At 37.1% G+C, this 23,610-nt stretch overlaps 1 protein-coding gene and 1 long non-coding RNA gene across 3 annotated transcripts in view; one reads left to right on the plus strand and one right to left on the minus strand.

Moving 5' to 3' along the window:
• Nucleotides 1-23,610, minus strand: part of LOC145682060 (uncharacterized) — a 474,511-nt gene that overhangs the window by 188,413 nt on the left and 262,488 nt on the right. The gene's annotated exons all lie outside the window — the stretch shown is intronic.
• LOC145681279 (beta-1,3-galactosyltransferase 5-like) overlaps nucleotides 14,166-23,610 on the plus strand; it is a 28,672-nt gene continuing 19,227 nt past the window's right edge. The window contains exon 1 of one of the 2 annotated variants that reach the window (XM_081752898.1): nucleotides 14,166-14,513. In XM_081752898.1, the coding sequence (XP_081609024.1) occupies nucleotides 14,510-14,513 (4 nt within the window). In that variant the 5' untranslated portion in view covers nucleotides 14,166-14,509. Of the gene's footprint in view, nucleotides 14,679-23,610 lie in introns of both variants that reach the window. The other variant, XM_081752897.1, reaches the window with a different exon arrangement.

Here is a 23,610-nt window from a genome sequence, read left to right on the forward strand (position 1 = left end):
AATATGAACCATCATACAACAGAGCGCTGATTTCAGTACAGTTTTGGTGGAGGAAGGCCTTAAGATATGCGTATGTGTTTCATTATCAGATATCGGCTAACAGGACATCAATTAAGATTTTAATACACAGGTGTGGAGCAGAAGCAAACTGCGAAGAGAGCCGGGCAACTTCGGTTTATACTGTACAGTGTTCATATTTGAAGGCTCTCATACCGGGAATCTAGATCGGGACTCTGTTCACAGAAGTCACACATTTCTCTAGTTTAACGTCTTACGATTACACACCGGGACTAAGGAAGACAGTGATGGTAAGATAGATGATATGGAGGAATGACGAAAATGGGAGGAAACAGAAGAACTGCAGAAAACCCACGCACAAGTTGTTTGTCCATTTCGCAGGAGCTGGAATCGAACCAGGAACCGTACGTGCCCGCAAAACGAAAGCTGTACCACTGAGCCACCGTGGCCCCAAAATGCGTAGACTACGTGGTAGCCACCAGATCAGGGGGAAGAGACAATTCAGAGTGAGATAAGAAGTACGAACCACCAATCGGAGATCGAATTTGGACCCACATAGTTACCTGTCTTCAATGGTTTATTAACAATATTCCAGAAACAAGTACAATGAAAAATTTTCACTCAATACATTAATAAAAGGAAGCAGTGGCGGATCTAGAAGATAAAAACTGGGGGGGGGGGGGAGTCAGCCAGAACCCAGTCTATGATAGGTATATCATGAGTTTACTATAAACTTTCAAAAATATAGAAATCATTATATAAATATAAATATATATAAATAAATATAAATATATATAAATAAATATAAATATATAAATATAAATACAATAGCTGAAGTTAGTCTTGTTACTAAAAAAACTAAGGGCCTCTCCGCGCCCCGGGCTATATCCGGCTCTGAATGAAAGTACAAACAAATTCGGCCAAGCTGGACCAGCATGAACCACCCCCCAAAAGAATCTGAGCCCCTGTGTGTATAGCTTCCAAGTTTCTACAAAATACAAGCAGTATAAGTTAAGCTGTAAGAAATATAAATTAATATAGTTGAGTGATGTTAGTTCTCCCTAAATAAAAAGAAAATGAAGCAACGACCTTCCTAGTTGTTAACTAGCACTATCACTAGGCTCAGGGTGTGCAGCCAGTTCCGTGCCGTGGAAAATCAGTGCCCGGGACGACAGTATACGATGGCGTCCCCATACATATATTCCAAGTAATTTTTCCTATCTTTTTCCTCCCGAATTTTACGCCCCTCTTACTTCTGCGCCCGGGGCCGTCGACCCGCTCGCCCCCCCCCCACGGCACGGCCCTGTGTGGAGCAAATACAGGCCAAACTTTCAGAATTACTTTTTTTATATACCGTTATGGACTAAATATTGTAAACACAGACTCGAAAACATATTTTTACATATTGACAAGAAAATACATTTTTATTTGCCCCAGAATACTAGAAACAAATTAAATATATATGAGAAACTTGTTCATTTGTTTCCTTGTTGAAGTCTGGCGACTGTTTTGAGCACAGCGGCTTATATGAGACGTAGAGCTGCAGTTTAGGTATGTGTCAAGGCTTGAGTAGCACGAATAGATGGCAGCACTTGCTTTTATATTCCAAATCTATTCTGTACTTTCTGTAGAGAGCCACAATAGATAAAATACTGAGACTTTGTTCAAAAACAAGTTGAATAAATAATCAGAGAATATATATATATATATATATATATATATATATATATATATATATATATATATACAGGGTGTTTCAAAACAACACCGACAACGTTTGCGAGGTGATCCCTGATACCAAGATAAGACAAAAAGTATAGACCAACCTGGGTTTACAAATGCTTCCTCTGCCGAAAACATGAAAAAATGAACTTTAAAGGTCCATTATGGGACCTACCGTTGTTGGGTTGACTTCACTTAAGAACTATGTGCAGTATCCAAAAATACGTTTTACAATCCTAAGGTACTCACGCAACAATTTTTATAAAGGGAGTTTGGCTACGGGCATATCATTTTTCGTACTCACCAACTTCCTCTATAAAAATTGTTGCTGAAAAACAGCAGGACTGTTAAGCTTAGATATTTGGATAAGGGCACATACTAGTTCGTACGTGAAGTTTTCACCCGTCTACGGTAGGTCCCATAGTTTTGGAACTACGGATTTTTAAAGTTCACTCTTTCATGTTTTCGGCACCCTATAACTCTGAAAGGAGGCATTTTTGCACCCAGGTTGGTCTATAATTTTTGTCTTATCTCGGTGTCAGGAATCACCTCCCAAATATGTCAGTGTTGGTTTGAAACACCCTATATATATACAAAGAAACAAGTATATGTACAAAGGATTAGTTATAACTTTCATAATAGTTTTACATGATATAAAACATTTTAATCACATTTATTTGTGTTAGTGACTTAAATTTAAATTAAGAATTCTCATTTTGTTTGTAGTTGGAGTTCTTACGTAATATGTTGAAACTTCAAGCGATGAGATGATAGGTGATTTAATGTGCATACTTAATGTATTTACACAATAATTTCGCATGAACATCTAATCTAGTCCAACAGCAAATACAACCTGTAGGCCTACAGGAAGTGTATCAGAGTGATAACATGATAACGCCGGAAACTAAAATCATAAGAAAAACAACACGTGCCTCGCCACGGAATTCTTATCAAGAGACGGTCTCACATTAAAACCGAAGAAAAATAACATTTGAACAGGATTGGTTTGATTCATTACCCTTCAATGACAGAATGGTGAAACTAATTTTATAATGAATGTGATTTTACTTCTTGAAATTTAATTTTAAAAACTACAAATAAGTCGAATATTTATTACATAAATAATAACACTATTCAATAAATTTAAATTTTTTGTCTGTCACATACACGGAAGTAGGTTATTTTAAGTAATCCGACTGTCCTGAAACATGAAAATGGCAATAAACACTTGCTAACGGGTAACCTTTTTGTGTGACGGAACCCAGTTGGAGTCTGAAGAAAACTAAAAATTCATTAATTCTGCCGACAGGCTATTTTAATTGCGTCATTAATGTAGTAATTTAGCAACGGAACCTGACGTTAAAAAATGTATTAATTTTGCATGTAGGACAACACAGAATATGTGAGAAACTAATATTGCTCTCGCAAAATTTGTCGTTGACTTTGATCCAATGTAAAATGGCCTCTGAGCTGTATCTGGTGATTGTTAAATAAATAAATAAATAAAATACATTTACATTTTTGAGTTACTTAAACTTGCTTTAATATACAAAAGCAGTGGTTCTCAACCTTTTTTGACTGAGGGCACACTTTACAGAACGTCCAGGACACACTTGTTTGATATTATTATTATTATTATTATTAATAATAATAATAATAATAATAATAATAATAATAATAATAATATCTATAAAATAGCTAACTTACTAGTTTTTATAATGGCTCTACATACCACTGGGGATTATTACTACCTCTGGAGGTGTTGACGTACAGTCTGTCTCGATTTTAACTAATTATTATTAAGTTCTTCTTGATTTTTAAATTCTAAAATTTCGTGACACACCTTATGGGACTGCGTAACACGCCAGTGGTCGGTTGAGAAGCATTATACTAAAATGTTGAAGTGTTGTTTTAAATTATAATTTTGATCAATATATCAATTTTCATTTAGTAGTCTACATTAAGCCAGGTTTTGTAAAGTTGTATCTTTTTACAATTATAAAAATATATCAGAATTAATGTTCTTATAATGTTTGCAATGATACTAATTCAAAATATGCAGGAAGTACGGTGGCTAAATCGTAGAGTTCTTACTTCTGGTGCATGGGGTCCTTGGTTCAATCCTTGACCAAGTAAATTTGTGGTGAACAACATCGTCTCTATGGGACTTTTCGGGGTACTCCCGTTTCCTCCCACATTTTCTTTCCACCAATTAGTCCATCATCATGCATTTGCCTTAACCATCCATCTTCCTTAGCCTAAAGGGCATAATCGTCTAACGTTAAACTGAAATATGTTGTGTTCCAAATATCCTACTAATCTACACAATATTATAAAATTATAAATATTTTTAAAACTTACTTTTCTTGTTTTCTTTTGTAATACATATCACTATCTCTAATTTAAAAACCAGCAGGAGTTGCCCATCATGTGAGGAAAACCATCTACCTTGATATCTCTGTTTCTAAATAGCATGATGGAACTTTTCTTTTCGATGATCGTGCACAGCTTCTAAGTTCCGGGTGAAAAGTCTCAATGAGAAAGTACTTAGTGAATTTTCAGCCAAGCTGTCCATACCTTGTTTTTCATTAGAACCAGTTTTATATATGGAGAATGTAGCAAGTAGCATTTTACGTGGATTTACTAAAAGGAATATACGTATCATCGTGATATCCTGGTATATACGTTTTTCTCATACGCCAATCTTTCACAGTGTAGTGTTACTTAATTACCCTACTGTACAAGAAGCTAAGAAAAGAACAGAAGAAAAGTTGACTATATTTCTTTCGTCGAAATAGCTTCTTCAGGTAGAGGCTGATGCATTTGCTAACAGCGTGTGTATAAGAAGATATGTCACACACGGTGTATAAATGGAAGAAGGGGCTACGAATTCATTCAGTGACTTTCTCTACGACATTTTGTGCCTTTAAAATACTTAACACTTTATCATTGTTATATTTCACAGGTTTCTCCTTATTTTTAAAAAATATATATATATTCTTCTAAACAACTCATTCAGCGTTTACAAAACTTTCCGGAATTATTGGTAATAGAACACAATATTGTTAAAAGGCAATTTAAAATCTGTGGGTATTTCGCTTTTTACCGATGGGTGCCAAAATAGTGAAGAAAGGGATTTCTGTTGGGAAATTTCATAAATTTCCCTCAATTTTAATTAAAGTAGGCGTCTAATTTTGTAGTAGATTGATAACATTTTAAAAACAATTAAAATTAATAAAACAAGGTACAATTCATTAAAATATGGTAATTCTGGTGGCAGAGGCAGATAATTATATGAAAATATATGCTTTTAATAAAAAGAAAAAATCACAATATGAAATGGATTTTAATAATCTCTCTATATAGCATGGGGCTTCTCATTTAAAATGATTAGAAATGTGTTTCATTAGTTTATATATATATATATATATATATATATATATATATATATATATATATATATATATATATATATATATCAGTGGCGTATTTACGATTTTGTTTCGGAAGGGGCTTTGCTAACTTTCGGGGGGGGGGACTTTGCCTGGAAATGTGAAAATTCTGCAGGATATTTCATTTACTTTACTATACTAAGTAAGATTTCGGGGGGGGGGGGAGCTTAAGCCCGGAAGCCACCCCCGTAAATACGCCCACACACACATATATATATAACTTAGAACGAAAAAAAAGGGACTGAGAAGGAGAAAAAGAGGTGGAATTACGATATTATCATAAGATGTCCATCTTTCGGAATCTCTTAACTCTAGAGGCATGATAATTTCCCGTAACTGGATTTCTCATTTGAAGTAGTTAGACAAGTGTTTCATCGTTTTTTTTTTTTTTTTTTTTTTTTTTTTTTTTTTTTTACATTTGCCCTCGAAGGGAAGAAAAAAACAGTGGGGCTTCAAATACGATGGATTAATCTCGAAATTCGTTAAGGTTACAGACATGAGAATTGATGTTTAGGCTTTTAATTTAAAATAATTAAAGACGTGTTCGAGTGCTTTCTGATGTTTTCATTTGAAGGGAAGTAAAGGGTGGCGCCTGCAATTGTTATAATAAAATGGACATATTTCAAAATCCTTTGAGATTAAATATATTTTAGGGATATGAAAAGAATAGAATTTGTGACGTAAGATACCGCTAAGGAAAATTTAACGGGGATGGCGGAATTTGAGGATGGCAATTATTATAGTAAAATGTCCGTATTTCCGAATTTAGAGGCATAAAAGTTGTTGTTTAAGCTTTTGATTGAAAATACTTAAAGATGTGATTCGGCTTTTTTTCCCCTTCTCGTTTTAGATGTTTCCCTTAGAAGAGAAGATATCAGACTGGAAGATATATATCGAAATCCATTAAGAATAGAGACATGCTAATTAAAGACGGTTCGGTTCTTTCTTATGTTTTCGTTGGAAGGAGAGAAGGAACAGGAGGGGTTCAATTGTTTTAATAAGATCGCCATACCTCGATATCCTTTAAGATTAGAGATGTTAGGGATATGAGAAGTGAGAGGTCATAAACCAAGCAAACATGGGAATCTGGGGACAAAGTCCCCAGCTAGCTGAAGGCTAGTGCACTGTAAAATAATTATGAAACATTTTCATACTCATTTTCGTAAGTAGAACATAAAATTGGCTTGCTTTATTCCATTTTCAGCCAAATGACAAAACCTTGTTGACTAGTGTAATTAACACTTCCTTTTAAAAGACAAAAATTAAGTATGGTAGAAGAAAATAATTGTCAATAGCGGGGTTTGATAGGTTGCTAAAATAGACAGCAATTCCTTCTTGTCAACATCAGCTGCAAGCAAATTGGGACAAACATTTGGATTTTACACGATTCTGTATTTTAAGAAAGATATCCTGAATGTCAAGATTAGCGATTTCTTTTCCCCTTCTGTAACTGCAAAGAAGTGGGGGAAAGGGGAGTTTGTTTTGAAGATATGGCAAAATACTTCTGACGATGTTAATTATGGTATTGGGATTTCCTGCATTTTAATTTAAGTGGTTCTACATTGAACATGTTAAATCAGCACCGAACAGAATGCGGAGTTTCGGGGTGGCCAATGGAGTAACCGCCCCAGGCCCGCTCTTAGGAGGGGCTCCGCGTTCTGAGCATGTTGGCGCTCGGCTATTTTTACCAGTACTCTGGCCCCGCGAGGTCATTATTGGCACTAGGCCTAGTGATGGGCAAATTTCCGGAAAGATATTTTTCGGGAATTTTCCCTGGGAATATTCCCAAAAAATACCCAAAAATGGGAATTTTCCGGGAATTTGTGCACAATCACAAAGAAAATTGCATTCTATTACTATATTCTGATTTCAAAGTTAAATTCGCATTTTTTTTATCACAGTGTATTATTACTGTTGTCTCCAGAGGATTCTTTAAAATGTATGTTCTGATCAGTACTATGTTACTTTATTAATATTTTATTGTATTTAGAGAGTACGCATAAATGTATATTTACTTACAATATGTTCTATGCAAGTAAAGTTGTGGAAAAATGGTATAGTAAGTCCACTTACTTTTACACCGCTAAACAGTTTAAATTTATATGTAAATTGACTCTAGGACTCTAGGACTTGACTCTAGGACTGATATTATAAACATAATATTTTTTTTTAATGTTATAAATAAATTAGGTTGGGTAACTGCCAGAAGACACACGTCTCACCATTTTATCAACATTTCCATATACATATCTATGTTCACAATGTTTGCAAGATACTGACTTATCTTTATAATTTTACACGTAACATTGCCACACGACCTTTCTTCCTATCTATTTTTCGAAATTTCATGCGTTAATTCACACGTAACAGAAGACCGAGTATCTCTTCAGAAATTCCAGTCAGACGCAGCAGGCAAACCGACGTCTATTATTAATGATGGTTCGCGGTGTATTAATTGAATTTCATCTTTACTTCTACATAATTTTTACATTACTTTACAAACTGGTTCCTTTTCATCATTTGTAAATTAGTAATTTGCTACTTTTTAGTGCAAATGGAAATGGAACTTAAAAAATCATATTATTAGTTATATAAAGTACAGTCAACGAATTTTATTTTTTTTAACTTCCAAAATTATTTAAAACCTAGAAGTAAATTATAATACATGAAAATAAAGTAATTAGTTATATGGTTCTTATAATTTGGAGGATAAAGTAAAGAAATGGAAATAAATTACTTCCCGGGAATTTATATGCCAGGGAAAAAACCTGGAAATATTCCCATTTTTATATTCCTTCCCACCGGGAATATTCCCATTGCCCATCACTAACTAGGCCCCGCGCGCACTTAACGCCTCCTCTGACACCGAAGGAACTTGGTTCCCACCGGGAATAGATTGAAAGTCCTTAACAATATTACTAGAGCTATTAAGCTATTTATATTACTAAACAATAAATATAAAGCAGAAATGTGAAATCAAAAACCATAAAAGAAAATGTTTGTTATCTAGACAACTGCTAAATCCTTTAAATGCAGAATGCGTCAAATAAAATAATAGGTATTGAGTTACAGGAAAATTCTATTAGATTGTCCGCAGGAAAGCTCATAATATAGGAAGACACACACACACACAAAGAGAGAGAGATTTCTAACAGCTGGCCAGTGGTCGACGTTTCGATATTTCACTGACGGAAAATTCCCATTCTGTTATGTGGTTTTTTATTCCCTACTATAATATGACGCATAAAACAACTGGAACAAAAATAGAAACAGTTTTATTGGTTCTGTGAAAAGTATCTCGATTATGGATTGTAACCACAGGATTTCATATACACGGTTTGTGGAGAAAAGTTGCTCCCGACTCCATGCACACAGTATCCATAATCGAGAAATCACTTTGAATCCCCATCCCCAAGCATTTCCTTTAAGAGTGTTCATCCCGGCGAAATTAAAATACCGCTAATTTTACAGTAATTATGTGATATCTTCAAATAGATAAAAGATAATTGAAATATGGAACAAGAGCGCCCTAGACAATATTATTTTGCGTGAGGTACCGTTATCACAAGTCACCTAGTGGCTTTCCGTTTTCAGCTGTTTAGAAACGCGAAAATAAATGCCGACTTTCAAAATGGCTCGAAATCGAAAGCAGATAAGTGAGTCGTGATAACGGTTTCTCATGTAAAATAATATTGTCTAGGGCGCTCTTGTTCCATATTTCGATTATCTTTTATCTATTTGAAGATATCACATAATTACTGTAAAATTAGCGGTATTTTAATTTCGCCGGGATGAAGACTTAAGCTATTCATATTACTAAACAATATATAAAGCAGAAATGTGAAATCAAAAACCATAAAAGAAAATGTTTGTTATCTAGACAACTGCTAAATCCTTTAAATACAGAATGCGTCAAATAAAATAATAGCGATTGAGTTACAGGAAAATGCTATTAGGTTGTCCGCAGGAAAGCTCATAATATAGGAAGACACACACACACACACACGCAGAGAGAGAGAGAGAGAAAGAGAGATTTCTAACAGCTGGCCAATGGTCAACTTCTAGATATTTCACTGACGGAAAATTCCCATTCTGTTATGTGGGTTTTTTATTCCCTACTATAATATGACGCATAAAACAACTGGAACAAAAATAGAAACAGTTTTATTGGTTCTGTGAAAAGTATCTCGATTATGGATTGTAACCACAGGATTTCATATACACGGTGTGTGAAGAAAAGTTGCTCCCGATTCCATGCACACAGTGTCCATAATCGAGAAATCACTTAGAACCCCCACCCTCCAAGCATTTCCTGTAAACTGATTCTCAGGCTCTCGAGACAGAGTTCTACGTTGTCACGTCGTTTCTTTGGTTGAAACAAGAAATAGCAAAGAAAATTCTTCTATGAACACACACAAAAAGGCGTAACTTTCTACTCGCCTGGGACTCGATAGTTCAGTGGTAAAGCCCTCCCCTCTGATTGCTTTGATTGATTTTCAGTTTGACGTCCTCTTCAGCAGCGAGACTACATGACACGTGGACCTAGAGCTTAACATGGGTTCCGAACCACATGAGCTCCGAACGGGAATTGAACCCGGGTCTCCCAAGGCAAAGGCTCACCTCTGATACAAGAGATCCCTTGTTAGATCCCAGGTCAAAATAGTTTGTGGTAGACAATATCATGTTTCTGAATTTCCTCGAAGTTCTTCAGTTTCCTTTCACATGATCATTCCGCTAATTATTGCATTATTATCCAGCTTCTTTAATGATGCGTCTCCTTTATCCTAAAGAGCATAATCTGGAACCTTAAACTAGAATTTTCATTTAATTTAATTTTTACTTGCCATTGTTTATTCTAATTAGGTCTTACAGTTCGTAGAGTTCGTAGGTGAAATGTCCAGACTGAATAAATTATTCGATTACAACTTCGACATTTTAATGTCAATAATAATAATATCGCACTACCAGAGCAACTCGTAACATTTAATAGCATATAGTCATAAAAATGTCTTACAATATGATGGTTATTGTGTCTAAATACTGTATTTTGAATCCAAAAATTGATTTAGGATTCCTCCTATAACTCGGGGCCTGACACAATCACCCCACTTGTGCCAGAAACAATATGGTCTTATGTGGAAGAACTCGGTCCAACTTCCAGTAGGAGAATATTTTCATATGGTTCTTTAAACACTAAGTCCGGACCTTGCAGTCTCTTTTATACGGCAAACAAACATTAAACAACCAAAATACTGTAAGAAAATAACTGAGAATTTACTAGTGACCCATTATTTGGAAAGTTGCAAGTTTGATTACAGGTACCAGCACCTAAAAGATTGTACTCATAGTATTAATATCTCTTGGACGAACGCCAAATTTTGAATTGCGTTTTTGGCAATAGACAGCTAGAGTGATTATGGCGGCCGAGTTTGTGAATAGAGTTAATCCCAGTGGACAAGGGCGCCCATGTTGTGGTTTCCAAGGGGGGGGGGCAAATATAAGCGAGGTTTCAAATATAGTTTAAAATTTTGCTATAACTAATATAAAAATTCTATTGGGCTTTCGATATTCCCAAGTACGATTTCCTCTTTAGAGGGCGAGCACCCTACCTTGCCCCTCCTGATGGGCGCCCTTGCCAGTGTAGTATGTAGGGGGGTGGATATCAGGCTCAAGCCTCCCGAAATAATTTGGTTATTATTATTTCGCATTATAAGTACAACGCAAATGCTTCTTACTGGTTTTCAAGCCCCCCCCCCGAAATAAGGTCCTAAATACCCTACTGGACAATCCATTAATATATATATATATATATATATATATATATATATGTGTGTGTGTGTGTGTGTGTGTGTGTGTGTGTGTGTAACGCAGGCTTTAAAGTTGATTATCCATATTCTATTCATTCATAAATATACGTTTCGCGTGATTCTCTTCATTGTCTTCAGGAGAGTCTATTTGTGTTCGATAATCTGCGTGTCTTTATGTTCACTCATAGATATTACTGTTCCCATTAGAACCTCGGCAGTGTAGTCTATAATTTACCACTACACTGAGTGGTCTTTCCTACTGAATGGTGCGGGTTCCATCAGCCATGAAATCGGGGATTTATTTCTCGTTAACCTTCGTTGCGCACTGAAATTCACGTTCACCCAGACACTCTCTAGAATGGGTGCCTAGAAAAATTTATGAAAGGATGAAATCGGTTGAAATGTGGTCTTTACTGGTTATATCGAGGTGGGTCAGTGCTAGAGCGTTCACCTCTGGTGCATGGGGTCCGTGGTTCGATCCCAGCTGAACTTTCTGGTAGACAAAGACCATGTGTGTAGGTTTTCTCGGGGTTCTTCAATTTCCTCCCACTTTCTCCATTGCATTCATTTCTCATCATTACCGTCTCCTTTAGCCTAGCCGGCAGCATAACCGTGGGACGTAAACCTCAACGAAACCACATTTTTTCAGTTTTACTCTTTACGTCACTTATATAGATGTGTAGGATAAGAAAATATTAAGTGTTACTTCCACATCTCCTGTGGAGCACCCTGATCTATATCCTATGTGTGCTCATCGTGCTTCATTATTTTATTTTGATTATTCATGTGTTATGGAGAAGAATGGATAGAATTGGCTGGGTCGAGAAGAAAACGAATGAGAGGGTATTAGAAATGGTTGGGGAGAAAAGAATAATTTTAGATATTATTAAGAAGAGGAAGAGAAACTGGTTGGGACATGGCTAAGAAGGAACTGTATCATGAGGGACGTGTTAGGAAGGTATGGTGGCAGGAAAGAGGGGGAGAGGGCGAAGGAGACTACAATTAATGAACGATATCAAAACAGAAAAATGGTCCGTGAAGACGAAAAGGTTAGCGGAAAACCGTGGAGTATGGAAGCTTCTCAGCTGCAGCAAGTGACCTGCCGATAATAGCAAATACCTATGATGATGAGAATGATGATTCATGTGTTATATGAAAGAGCTATAGATACTGGTACGGCTATAAAGACACTTTACGCCGGTTTGAATGACTGATTTGGAGTTTTGGTATTCCTTTCAGCTCAGAGGCTATATCAGACGTGGACCCACAGTTTAGATCGTCCGCAGATTGGCCAGAGGATAGGACAGTCCTTCTGCTGTAGAGTGCTGTAAGCGATGCAACAAAGTTCGGTGTTTCACATTCACTCTACTTCATTATGATTCAGACACAAAGTCAATGCTTATTTCTCCGTATCCTCTCTGACTTAGTTTTGTTTCGGCTTGTCGGTCCTCCTTCTGCTCAATGTGCAGCCCGCCTTAACGTAGGCTTCCGTGGCCCCATGTAGCGTAGTCGCTAAAGCTCTCGCCTTTGGTGCGAGCGGCCCCGGGTACGATTTTCGGTGGGGACACTCGGTCGAAAAAGTGTGTAAGTTTTCCAGGCCAGCCATTTGGAGTGAGGGTTTCCTGAGTTTTCCCCATTTCCACTAGGCAAATGCCGGTAAGGTACTTAACATACAGGCCCCAAGCCACTTCTTTCCTTCCCTTTCCTCGGATAGTGTGATCACCGAGGGACATCATTCCTCATACGTCACGGGCTACCATGGGCATAGATACCGAAAGCCCAGAAATCTAAATCCCAAATCCTACATGAGTTTCCACTGGGAATCGAATCCTGGCCTCCCGCTCCGAAGGCTTATACGCTAATCATATAGTCAAGAGGGAGTTCACGTCAGTCGGACAAACTGACAACGAAATATCAGCAGGTGTTTAGGATGAGTGTCGGCCATCGCCAATATTTCAAGATAAACATTGGGAAAAACCCTAAAAAATAGTCATGAGCGAAGATGGTTATTTTATATTGGGCTTGGGTTGACACCTTACAATGGGATATAGAATTTAGATTTCTGGGGTTTCGGTATCTATGGCCACTAGGGATGACGTCCCTCAACGAGCATATTATCCGGGGAAAGGGAAGGAAAGAAACAGGCTGGGACCTATAAGTTAGGAACCACCCCGGCATTTGCCTGGTGCGAATGAGGAAAACCCAGGGAAACCTCATTCGGGATGACTGGCCTGAAAAAAAAAGCCTTTTACACTTTTTGAATCGAAACCGGGACCGCTCGCATCGAAGGCGCGCTAGCGACTACGCTGCGCGGGGCCATATACAGTATTTCAATGGAGTTCATGCATGCATCCACAATTGGGCTCTATCTCATTAAGAGTCTTCATCCCGGCGAAATTAAAATACCGCTAATTTTACAGTAATTATGTGATATGTTCAAATAGATAAATGATAATTGAAATATGGAACAAGAGCGCCCTAGACAATATTATTTTGCGTGAGGTACCGTTATCACAAGTCACCTAGTGGCTTTCCGTTTTCAGCTGTTTAGAAACGCGAAAATAAATGCCGATTTTCAAAATGGCTCGAAATCGAAAGCAGATAAGTGAGTCGTGATAACGGTTTCTCATGTAAAATAATATTGTCTAGGCGCTCTTGTTCCACATTTCGATTATCTTTTATCTATTTAAAGATATCACATAATTACTGTAAAATTAGCGGTATTTTAATTTCGCCGAGATGAAGACTCTTAACTTCGTGTGGAGTGGACTCGCGTTTACTCGGACTTGGAATCAGTCGGGATATCGCTCAATTAGTGAGCCCGTGCCTTGTAGAGTGCGAGTTTGGAGCTTTGGACACCTCTGTTCAGGGCAGTCGTACCAGCATTGGAACCAGCAACCTCTCTAATACTATGCGAGAGGAATAATCCATTCACTAATTCCCACTCTTTTCTAGAAGCCATAAAGCTCTACACACACTCCTGGAAAGAAAAGCACTCAGATAATTAAAACTCGTATATGCTCTCAAGAGTTTTATTTTCTCTTCCGGGATCTATATGAGATGTTGATTACATAACAACGACCTTTGAAATGGCGGAAGTTTGGCAACACAGTTTGTTTAGGAGAGAGAGAGGAAGCTCTCATTCATTTAAATGTATTCACACGCAACTTCTAACTTTGCTCGTTTGCATTTTTTTTCCTTATTGTTTCGTTTCGTCCTTGCCTCAGCGAACTCTTTTAGTCCGTGTTCAGAGTCCAATCCTTCCGTTGTTCCCCTTTCCTCTTTCCTCCGTTACGTTACGTTACCTGGCTATGTTTAGCACCAAATACAATTACGCATACAGAACATAAAGTGAACCAGTTTTCTGCCAACACTGCATTGTTTGGTGCCGTTATCGAGTTCTGTTTGTGTTACTTACAATTCAACAAATCGACTGTAAAAAGTTTTATCAGCTGTTCTGTAGGTCGATGCGATACGGAGTGGAAAGATAGTTCTGCGCAATATAATGATATGTGTGAGTTGTGTAAATTCTTTTCTGTATCAGTTTCGTTGCGATAGTGAACCTCTCCTTGATAAACGTAAGGAGTTGAGTGTATACGTAAAGGCACATGTAAAAGCAAGTGTAGTTGAGTGCCAACTTCTATGAAGTGGAGACAAACGCTAACTATACAGCGAATAAGTAAGTAGGTTTATTTTCTCGTAAAGATTGAAAATACTCCAGCACATACTATGTCTACAAACTGTGCTGTATTTAGGTTTGATGGAACCCTTTATAATGTCGAACTTTCAGTTTCTGCGACAAAATGTCGCCGTTTTTTAGATTTGAATATATTCTATGCTAATTTATTGACCTAATGCAGGCACGTAGCCAAGGGGAAGGGGGTCCGGGAGGGCCTGACCCCCCCTTCGAGACCAGAAATGAAAAAAATTAAGGAAGGATGAAACAAAATGAAATGAGAAAAAGAAGGATCAGCGTTAAAAATAAATTACAGGAAGCTTTTGGTTAAGTTACTCTTTCTTATGAGGAAATTTGTATTACTTGCAATACATGGTTGCGAGGTGAGCAATATATCCTGGAAGAGTCAGGGAATTTGAAATTTCTAGAAAAGTTGCGGAATTCTCAGAATTTCTGCTACTAGTCAAGGAGATTTCAAGCTTCCGAAACCGTAGTGCCGTTGTGTAACAGCGTGGACATTTTTTTATCATAATTTTTCGTCATCCTATCCTTGCAGTATCAAACATGTTATTTCAAAAACAATTTTCTACTGCTCCTTTAACCTGTCATTTGAAACAGACAGTAGTTGACGGAATAATAAAAACAAAAATATATGTGGAAAAGAAAGTTCTGTTAACACTTGATTCAACAGAAAAAGGAACGCAGGTATTGTAAAAATATTTTATAAGACATTATAGAGTATGCACTTTTTATAATAGTGAATATGTACTTTTTATAATAGTTGAGGTCATAATAAAAGGAAAATTGTTATATTTGAATAAACAGAGGAAGGATGTAAATATTGTAAAATATTTTTCAATAAGTTTTTTTTTTTTTAATTTTACTCGAGACTTCTTCATAGTTTATTAAAATACTTACCAACATATTCTCGCAAACCAAAATATGTTGATAGTAAAGTAGTTTAGATTGATCGAGCTCCTGGGCCTTCAGAATTTCATGTCCCCCCCTCCCCGGTTACGAAATCCTGGCTAAACGAACCAACATATGTTCCAGTAAAATAGTTTACAATGATCGAGCCCCTGGTGTGATGATCACAGTATTTCATGTCACGGAGCCCCCCCCCCTTCACGAAATCCTGGCTACGTGTCTGCCTAATGAATATCTTAATGAAAACAAGGGCCCATTACAAGCAGTGCTGGGAAACGGGGACTTCATTATAAGGGAGGCGGGATAACAGGGGCCTTATTACTTGCTTCATAAAAGCATAGTACGTAACAATACAAAACACCATTGTTGTTTGTGCGTTTTATCTTATTTGCTTTTTCTTGTTATTTGGAATTTCTAAGTTTTTCTTTAAATTTGTTGGGTCCCCCAAGCGAGTGGGGCCCTAAGCTATAGATTTTTTTCTTTTTTTAGCTTATACGTAAATCCGGTACTGTCTACAAATATAGTTTTCAGGGGGAAGGCATAAGGCTAGTTGTCGTAGTTTTCAACAAACTTATCCTAGCGGATTTTATATTTCACCAGGTAGCCTGTATGCTTGCACGAGGAAATTTATTTCATAACCATTGGCCGCGGTGGCTCAGTGGTAGAGCGTTCACCTCTGGTGCTTGGTGTCTCGGGTTCGACCCCAGCCCCCGCCAAGTGAACTGTGGTGGACAAACACTGTGTGCGTGGGTTTCCTCGGGGTTATCCCATTTCTTCCCACTTTCTTCATTTCACCATTTTATTCATTACTCATCATCACCGTCTCCTTTAGCCTAACCGGCATAACCATGGGGACGTAAAACTCAAAGGGCCTTATGCAGAGTCGTTCTGACACGTGATTAGTGCCATACTAAAGAGTTCGATTAGCATATGCTTCCTGCAGTAGTCAGGCCTTTAGTATGACGCTAATCATTTATCAAAACGACTCTGCATAAGGCGGAAAGATTTTATTTCATTTTTTTTTTTTTATTTCATAACCTTTCAGATGTCTCTCCTGGGATGGAGGATTTTTTTAATATGCATTGGGCTGAAAAGCAATAGCGTCATTTCCAGTGACACAACTAGACTAGTTGTCGCCCGGGCAAGAACTCGTCTTAGCGCCCCCCTCCCCCCTGACCAACCAAACCAAGACGCTCTCCGACTGCACCTAATATTGGTATCACACAGTAATTCTCCCATTCCATTAATTTCTTCAAGTGGTAAAGCCTGATTTCAAACTGGCAGTAAACATAATTTAATTTTTAGTTCAAGATAAAACACCAAACTAATTAGTATTTGATTACCAAATAATCTGAGATTAGCATGCTTGACATATTCTTGTACTCTTATTCAGACACGTAGCCAGGATTTCGTAATACTGTGGCTTGAAATACTGTGGTTATGACACCAGGGCAAAGTATTTTACTGGTAACATATACAGATGAATTGGTTTGTTTAGTCAGGATTTCGTAATGTGTGTGCGAGGGCGGGGGAGGGGAGGAAGTATGATATAAAATATTGTGGTTATCACACCAGGAACTGGATCAATCTAAACTATTTTACTGGCAACATATATTGCTTTGTTAAAACAATAAAATGAGTATATGCTAGTAAGTATTTAATAACGAACTCTAAAGAAATCTCGAGTAAAAGAATATTTAAAAATATTTTACGATATCTACATTCCTTCCTCTGTTCATTCAAATATAACAATTTTCCTTTCATTATGACCTGAGCTATTAAAAAGTACATATCCACTCTTACAGAAAAGTACATATCCAATAATGTCCTGTAAAATATTTTATAATGTCTGCGTTTATTTCTCTGTTGAATCAAATGTTAACAGAACTTTCCATGTAACTTTTTGTTTTTACAATTCCGTCAGCTATTGTCTGTTCCAAATGACAGGTTAAAGGAGCAGTACAAAACTGTTTCTGAAATAACATGTTTGATACTGCAGAGAAGCGATAACGAAAAATTACTTTTTTATTTTTAGCCTCCTTATTTTTAACGCTGATTCTTCCTTTTTATAGTTTTTTTTGTTTCATCTTTCTTTATTTTTTTTTTTATTTCTGGTCTCGAAGGAGTATCCTGACCCCTCCTTGGCTACGTGCCTGGTCTTATCATAATAACTGCAAATCACAATGTTTTTGGACTTATATCGAGATGTGCATATGTGTAAAATGAATCAACAATCTGTTGCTTTAGAATAGAATATGTAATCATGACGAACAGCCAAAATGTTGTATCGAGTATTATAGTCGAACATTTTGCAGATCTCTTAAATCGATGTCAGTTAAATGAAAACGCAAAAAGCTGGAACTAAAATTTAACTTTGCGGACTCTTTTGGCTGCAAAGGTTTCTACAATGTCCTCAAAAGATAGCTTTGAAGCTAACTTATGCTCTATGGATATGGTCCTAAGGTTGGTGAGTAGCTGTCCTGGTAAGTTTCTGAGGTAGTGTTTTTATGATCTTTAGTTTGCTAAAACTCTTTTCCTTGTCTTATAGTAAAAATAAATATTTGTCCAGTTTTGCGCCCCTAATCCGGCGCCCGGGGCACAAGCCTCGTTTTCCCCCTTATTACGTCACTGATATTTTGCCAGAAAGACGGCGGTTTAGTTTCACGTTTTCTGTTACTAAACATAAATTAATATGCAATTTATCGAAAAGGATGTGTTTCTCTCCCCTGAATTCCCCAAATGATGCCTCTGGTGAAAACATGTACACGAAATACTAGCAATCCACATTGCACACGCTCGGAGACATAACCCCGGGAAAATATTCGTCCGGGCCAACCCCTGAAACCATAATTGTAATCTACTAAGAAGTGTACTGACCTGAACAAAGTGAAGGTACCGAGAGAACTGATATTTACTGACACTGAGACGTTAAATACCTCGGAAAATTTCATATAAAGTGTTAGAGTGTGCAGTAGTGTTTTGCTTATAGAATACTAGTGTTGATTACCCGGTTCACTGGGTTGGAATATCTTTAAACCCACAACTCTGTCATGTGTTTGGTAAAAATGACAGTAAAAATTAAATATTACTATTGTGGTCTGAATTTGGATTTAAACAGTATCGGAAGTGTCACTCTTCATGTTCAGTGACCCCGGGATTCGACACTAATATCGGTCATTTTTGGTTATTTTCAAATATTTCCCCCTCTCCTAAGTTGCACTGTCAAAGTGAAATGATAAAAACCATCCCAGGCTCGAACCTCATCCATGTTGAAAATTTGATCGAGATCGGTCTGGTGGTTTAAGCGTTATTAAGTCACAAATGTAGTCACTTTTATCTATGTAGATTTCGTGGTAATTACGCTTCTATTATTAACGTAATTTGCTTCTTTTAATTTAGTATAAGTGGAAGTACGATGGTTAAGTAGTAGAGAGTTCTAGGTGCTAGGTGTTTAGAGGTGTCCATTCCAGGTGTGTTTCGGCGCAGTTGCTCCAAAAGTACTTCCCCCTCCCGAAAAAAAAATGGTGTCCTGATTGTCCCTGTTCCCAAGAAAGATAAGGTTTTCCGCACGGCTTTGCCTGTCAAATACATAGAAGACTACTTCAGTTGGTGGCCTTTGCTCCTTTCTTTCTAAATAGAATTAGTTTATATCCTCTTACGCCTTCCCTACAATTATGTCAATCAAGAGAGTGAGTTCATGCTTTACTATAGAACTTAATAACTTTAAAAAAATAATTCATACTATTATTTTGCAGACGGCATATCTAACTAAAGTAATAAGACAGAAGAAGCAAATAATGCTAGGCTTACTTCTAATATTATGCGGTCCTGCGTTGTGTAGTCGCGAGTGCTTGTCTTTGGGTCAAGAAGTCCCGGGTTCGATTCTCAGTGGGGACGCTCATTCGAAAAAGTGTAAAAGCTTTAACAGGTCAGCCATCCTGAGTAAGGTTTTCCTGATTGGCACTAGGCAAATCTGGGATGGTACTCAAATACAGGTTCAGGCCGTTTCCTTTACTTCCCTTTCTTCGGATAGTGTATCGTCGAGGGACGTCATCCTGATGGGCTAACATGACCATAGATACCGAGAGCCCAGAAATCAAATTCCTAATCTAATCCCAGTGATGGGCTAACATGACCATAGATGCCGAGAGCCCAGAAATCTAATTCCTAATTCTAATCCTAGTGATGGGTTAACATGGCCATAGATGCCGAAAGCTCAGCAATCTAATTCCTAATCCTAATCTTAGAGATGGGCTAACATGGCCATAGATGCCGAAAGCCCAGAAATCTAATTCCTAGTTCTAATCCTAGTGATGGGCTAACATGGCCATAGATGCCGAAAACCCAGAAATCTAATTCCTAGTTCTAATCCTAGTGATGGGCTAACATGGCCATAGATGCCGAAAGCCCAGAAATCTAATTCCTAGTTCTAATCCTAGTGATGGGCTAATATGGTGATAGATGCCGAAAACCCAGAAATCTAATTCCTAATTCTAATCCTAGTGATGGGCTAACATGACCATAGATGCCGAAAGCCCAGAAATCTAATTCCTAATTCTAATCCTAGTGATGGGCTAACATGGCCATAGATGCCGAAAGCCCAGAAATCTAACTCCTAATCCTAATCCTAGTGATGGGCTAACATGGCCTGGCCATAGATGCCGAAAGTCGAGAAATCTAATTCATAATCCTAATCCTAGTGATGGGCTAACATGAGCATAGATGCCGAGAGCCCAGAAATCTAATTCCTAATTCTAATCCTAGTGACGGGCTAACATGGCCATAGATGCCGAAAGCCCAGAAATCTAATTCCTAAATCCTAAAATCCTAAACTTCTAAGGTTAGCTACGAGAGTTGAGGCTTACTCGTCTGTATCTCGTCACAAAAATATTTTCTCGTCATTTTGTAACCGTTTTTTACAGTAAAATTGACAACAGAGAGCAGCAGCGGTTGTGCTTTCAACGCCATAATCCTCCGTGCTACTCTGGCTTTGTTTCCCGTCCTTCATGGTGAATCACCATGGAAATTCCTCCTTCAGCTTAGCTAATAAATATGGAAGGTCGCTTTCTACACTTAGAAAAACGATATGTGTAGGGAAATAGTTCATAGTCATTGTATTATGCCACTCGTTTGGCCAACAAGGTGAGTTGTAAAAATGGATTGGCGCTAATAAAATACCCTTTTCTAAAGCAGTGGAGAAATTATTTCTGTGAAGGAACAATGGAACTCGTTATATTGTAACCCACTGGTTCTTCAACTAAACGTTTGCGTTAATATTTCATCTTACGATAGTTGTGATTTGCGTATTAATACACAATATGAAAAATATAGTCGTAAAACTCCAAAGTATAAGTTCCTGATGTTAGCTGTCCAAAACAAACACTTATTGTTACCTGGCATCCGATGAAGGCAGTATATACTTTGACCAGTGGCGTATATTAGGATTTGGTTTCGGGGGGGGATATGCATGAGGCGTGAATAAGCACTTTTTTTTTCCTTTTGTGTGCCGACAAATTTTAATGAAGTTGTGCATGTAACAAATTGATTACGGGGTGACCTGAACCCGATAGTCACCCCTTAAATACGCCATTGATTTTGACCCATAACCTTTTTGGTCAAATTTATACTTCAAACATGTTATCTAGTACGTCGTTTCAATTTCTTCTCGAAGATCCAATGCAATGCACTTTTCTATATAAACGTGTCATTTGACAATATGTAGCCATATATTCATAAATCTTGATTACTGTGTACTAACCTTTTTAGGATTTGTGGCCGTTATTTAGGATTTATCATAGCGTACTGTTGTTTTTAACTGCTTATTTAGGTTCTATAACAGACACTTAAGCCGGGTTTTTATTTATTAGTCAAGTCAAGCATGGACAAAAGAACTCCCCAGATGCAATTTGGAACCGGATGGTCAACTTGGGGGCGCCAAGAGGGGTCGGAGGGGCATGGCATTTTTTCTTAAGGCAAATTTCAAGCCCTTAGCTTTCAAGATGCCAGATTGAAATTTTGCATACGGATTGCGTGTACCTTTGAGTATTTCTTATTATTTTTTTTTTTAGATCGTTACGTAAACCCGGGCCCGAGGGGCGAAAATATTCTGAGACAGTGATTTTTTTTCAGAAAAATTTCCGGTTTTTCCCGAATTTCCCGGTTCAGATGTATGATACGGATATGTGAGTGATACTGTTAGAAAAGGCGCGTCATACTGAAGAAAATGGTGTTTAAACCGTGGCTCTAGGCCACATGACGTAGTAAACTTTTAGATTATTTTATATGTATTATATATATATATATATATATATATATATATATATATATATATATATATATATATATATATATATATATATATATATATATATATATATATATATATGGATCACTTTCCGACTTTCAAAAAGTTGTTTGTTTTCAGGATACACAACTGAAATTTTGCACACGCATTGTATACATAACTACGTATTTCCCCCCGAAAAAAAATCAGATCCCTACGTGAACCCAGATTCGGTCCAGAGGGGTGCAAAAATTTTGAAAAAAAAAATCGAAAAAACTTCCGGTTTCCCCTGATTTACCTGCTTCTAGTGTATAATACAGACAAACGAGTGGTACCATTGGAAAGGATGCTCTATTCTGAAAGAAAAAAAGAAAAATGAGGTATGAACCATGATCCTACGATAAATAGTAAGGAAGCAGTAGCTGTTTGATTGCAAGTCTAAAATTTACCTCAAAAAGTGGAAATCCTAAAAGGTTGCATCGACGAGTCGGAATAAGAAAGAACGTCTTAATATGATACACGCTACGTTCTACTGTTCTGCAACATCAACTTTCAATATAGGTTCCTGTGATGGTGAATATAGGTTCCTGTGACAAAGTAATTCTATTTATTTAAACGTAAATTAATCTAAAGTGAGTGACAGAGTAGATTATTCCCATCAGCTGAGAATCGATCACTAATAAAAACAGGATTTTTTTTAATATCGCGGGAATAATACATCCCTATGTTTTGGGAAAAAAATCCGAGCCATTTGAAGTTTTGAATAATGTTTGCGAAGGCAGATGTAAGTGTTGAACTGTCTAGCTAAACTAGGGCATCTGGGAATCCTACATACGTCTCATATTTGCACTTTCCTTTTCGATGAACGCTAACAATATTATAGATAATTCTCAATTCTTCCATTAATTTCGAATTTTTTTTCGCTGTTTTCTACTAAATTAGAAGAAAACACTTTTCGTAAAATGTTAATAAAAATTAACATTTTAGGTTTTCTTAAAATTTTAGAAATTTTTACCTTCTTATCTCTGTAGTAGTCTAGATGTCTCTTCGTTACGGCGGCAATATTTTAAAAATCTCACTGAAATATAATTTCTAACCACAAGTTGTTTGTTGGGAACAGAAACATCATACCTATTACATTTAAATATTTATACAATAATAGTTTGTTCAGAAATCTTTATCGTATTTTAAATCAATATCTGGTTATTAATCAATAAAAGCGTCGACTAAAAAGTACATTAAACGATATGAGAGGTCAATTAAGTGTATTTCATGGGATTATTAAGTTGTTATCGTAAGAGATACGACATACTTTTATTAGTATGGTAACATCTGAGTCAAAGTGGAATATTAAGACTGACTTATATTTCTTAGGATTAGGATTTAGATTTCTGGGGTTTCGGCATCTAAGGCCATTCAGCCCTTCGCGATTTGAAGTATGACATCTCTCGGCGAGCACACTATCCGGGCAAAGGGAAGGAAGGAAGAGGCCTGGGACCTATAAGTTAGGTACCACCCCGGCATTTGTTTGGTGTGAATGAGGAAAACCCAGGGAAACTTCATTTCTCTGACCAGGATATACATAGGATTTTTTTCCCCGAAGGACTCTAATTTCAATCTGAGGATAAATTGTATTAAAATTGGTTGAATCACTCCTAAAACTAGCCTAAATTTACAGAAAAATCGAAATTTCGGGGCGCCCAAACCCCCAAGACCAATACTCTG

Source organism: Thermobia domestica, chromosome 3, assembly GCF_964235325.1.
Source record: "Thermobia domestica chromosome 3, izTheDome1.hap1.1, whole genome shotgun sequence".
Lineage (NCBI taxonomy): Eukaryota > Metazoa > Arthropoda > Insecta > Zygentoma > Lepismatidae > Thermobia > Thermobia domestica.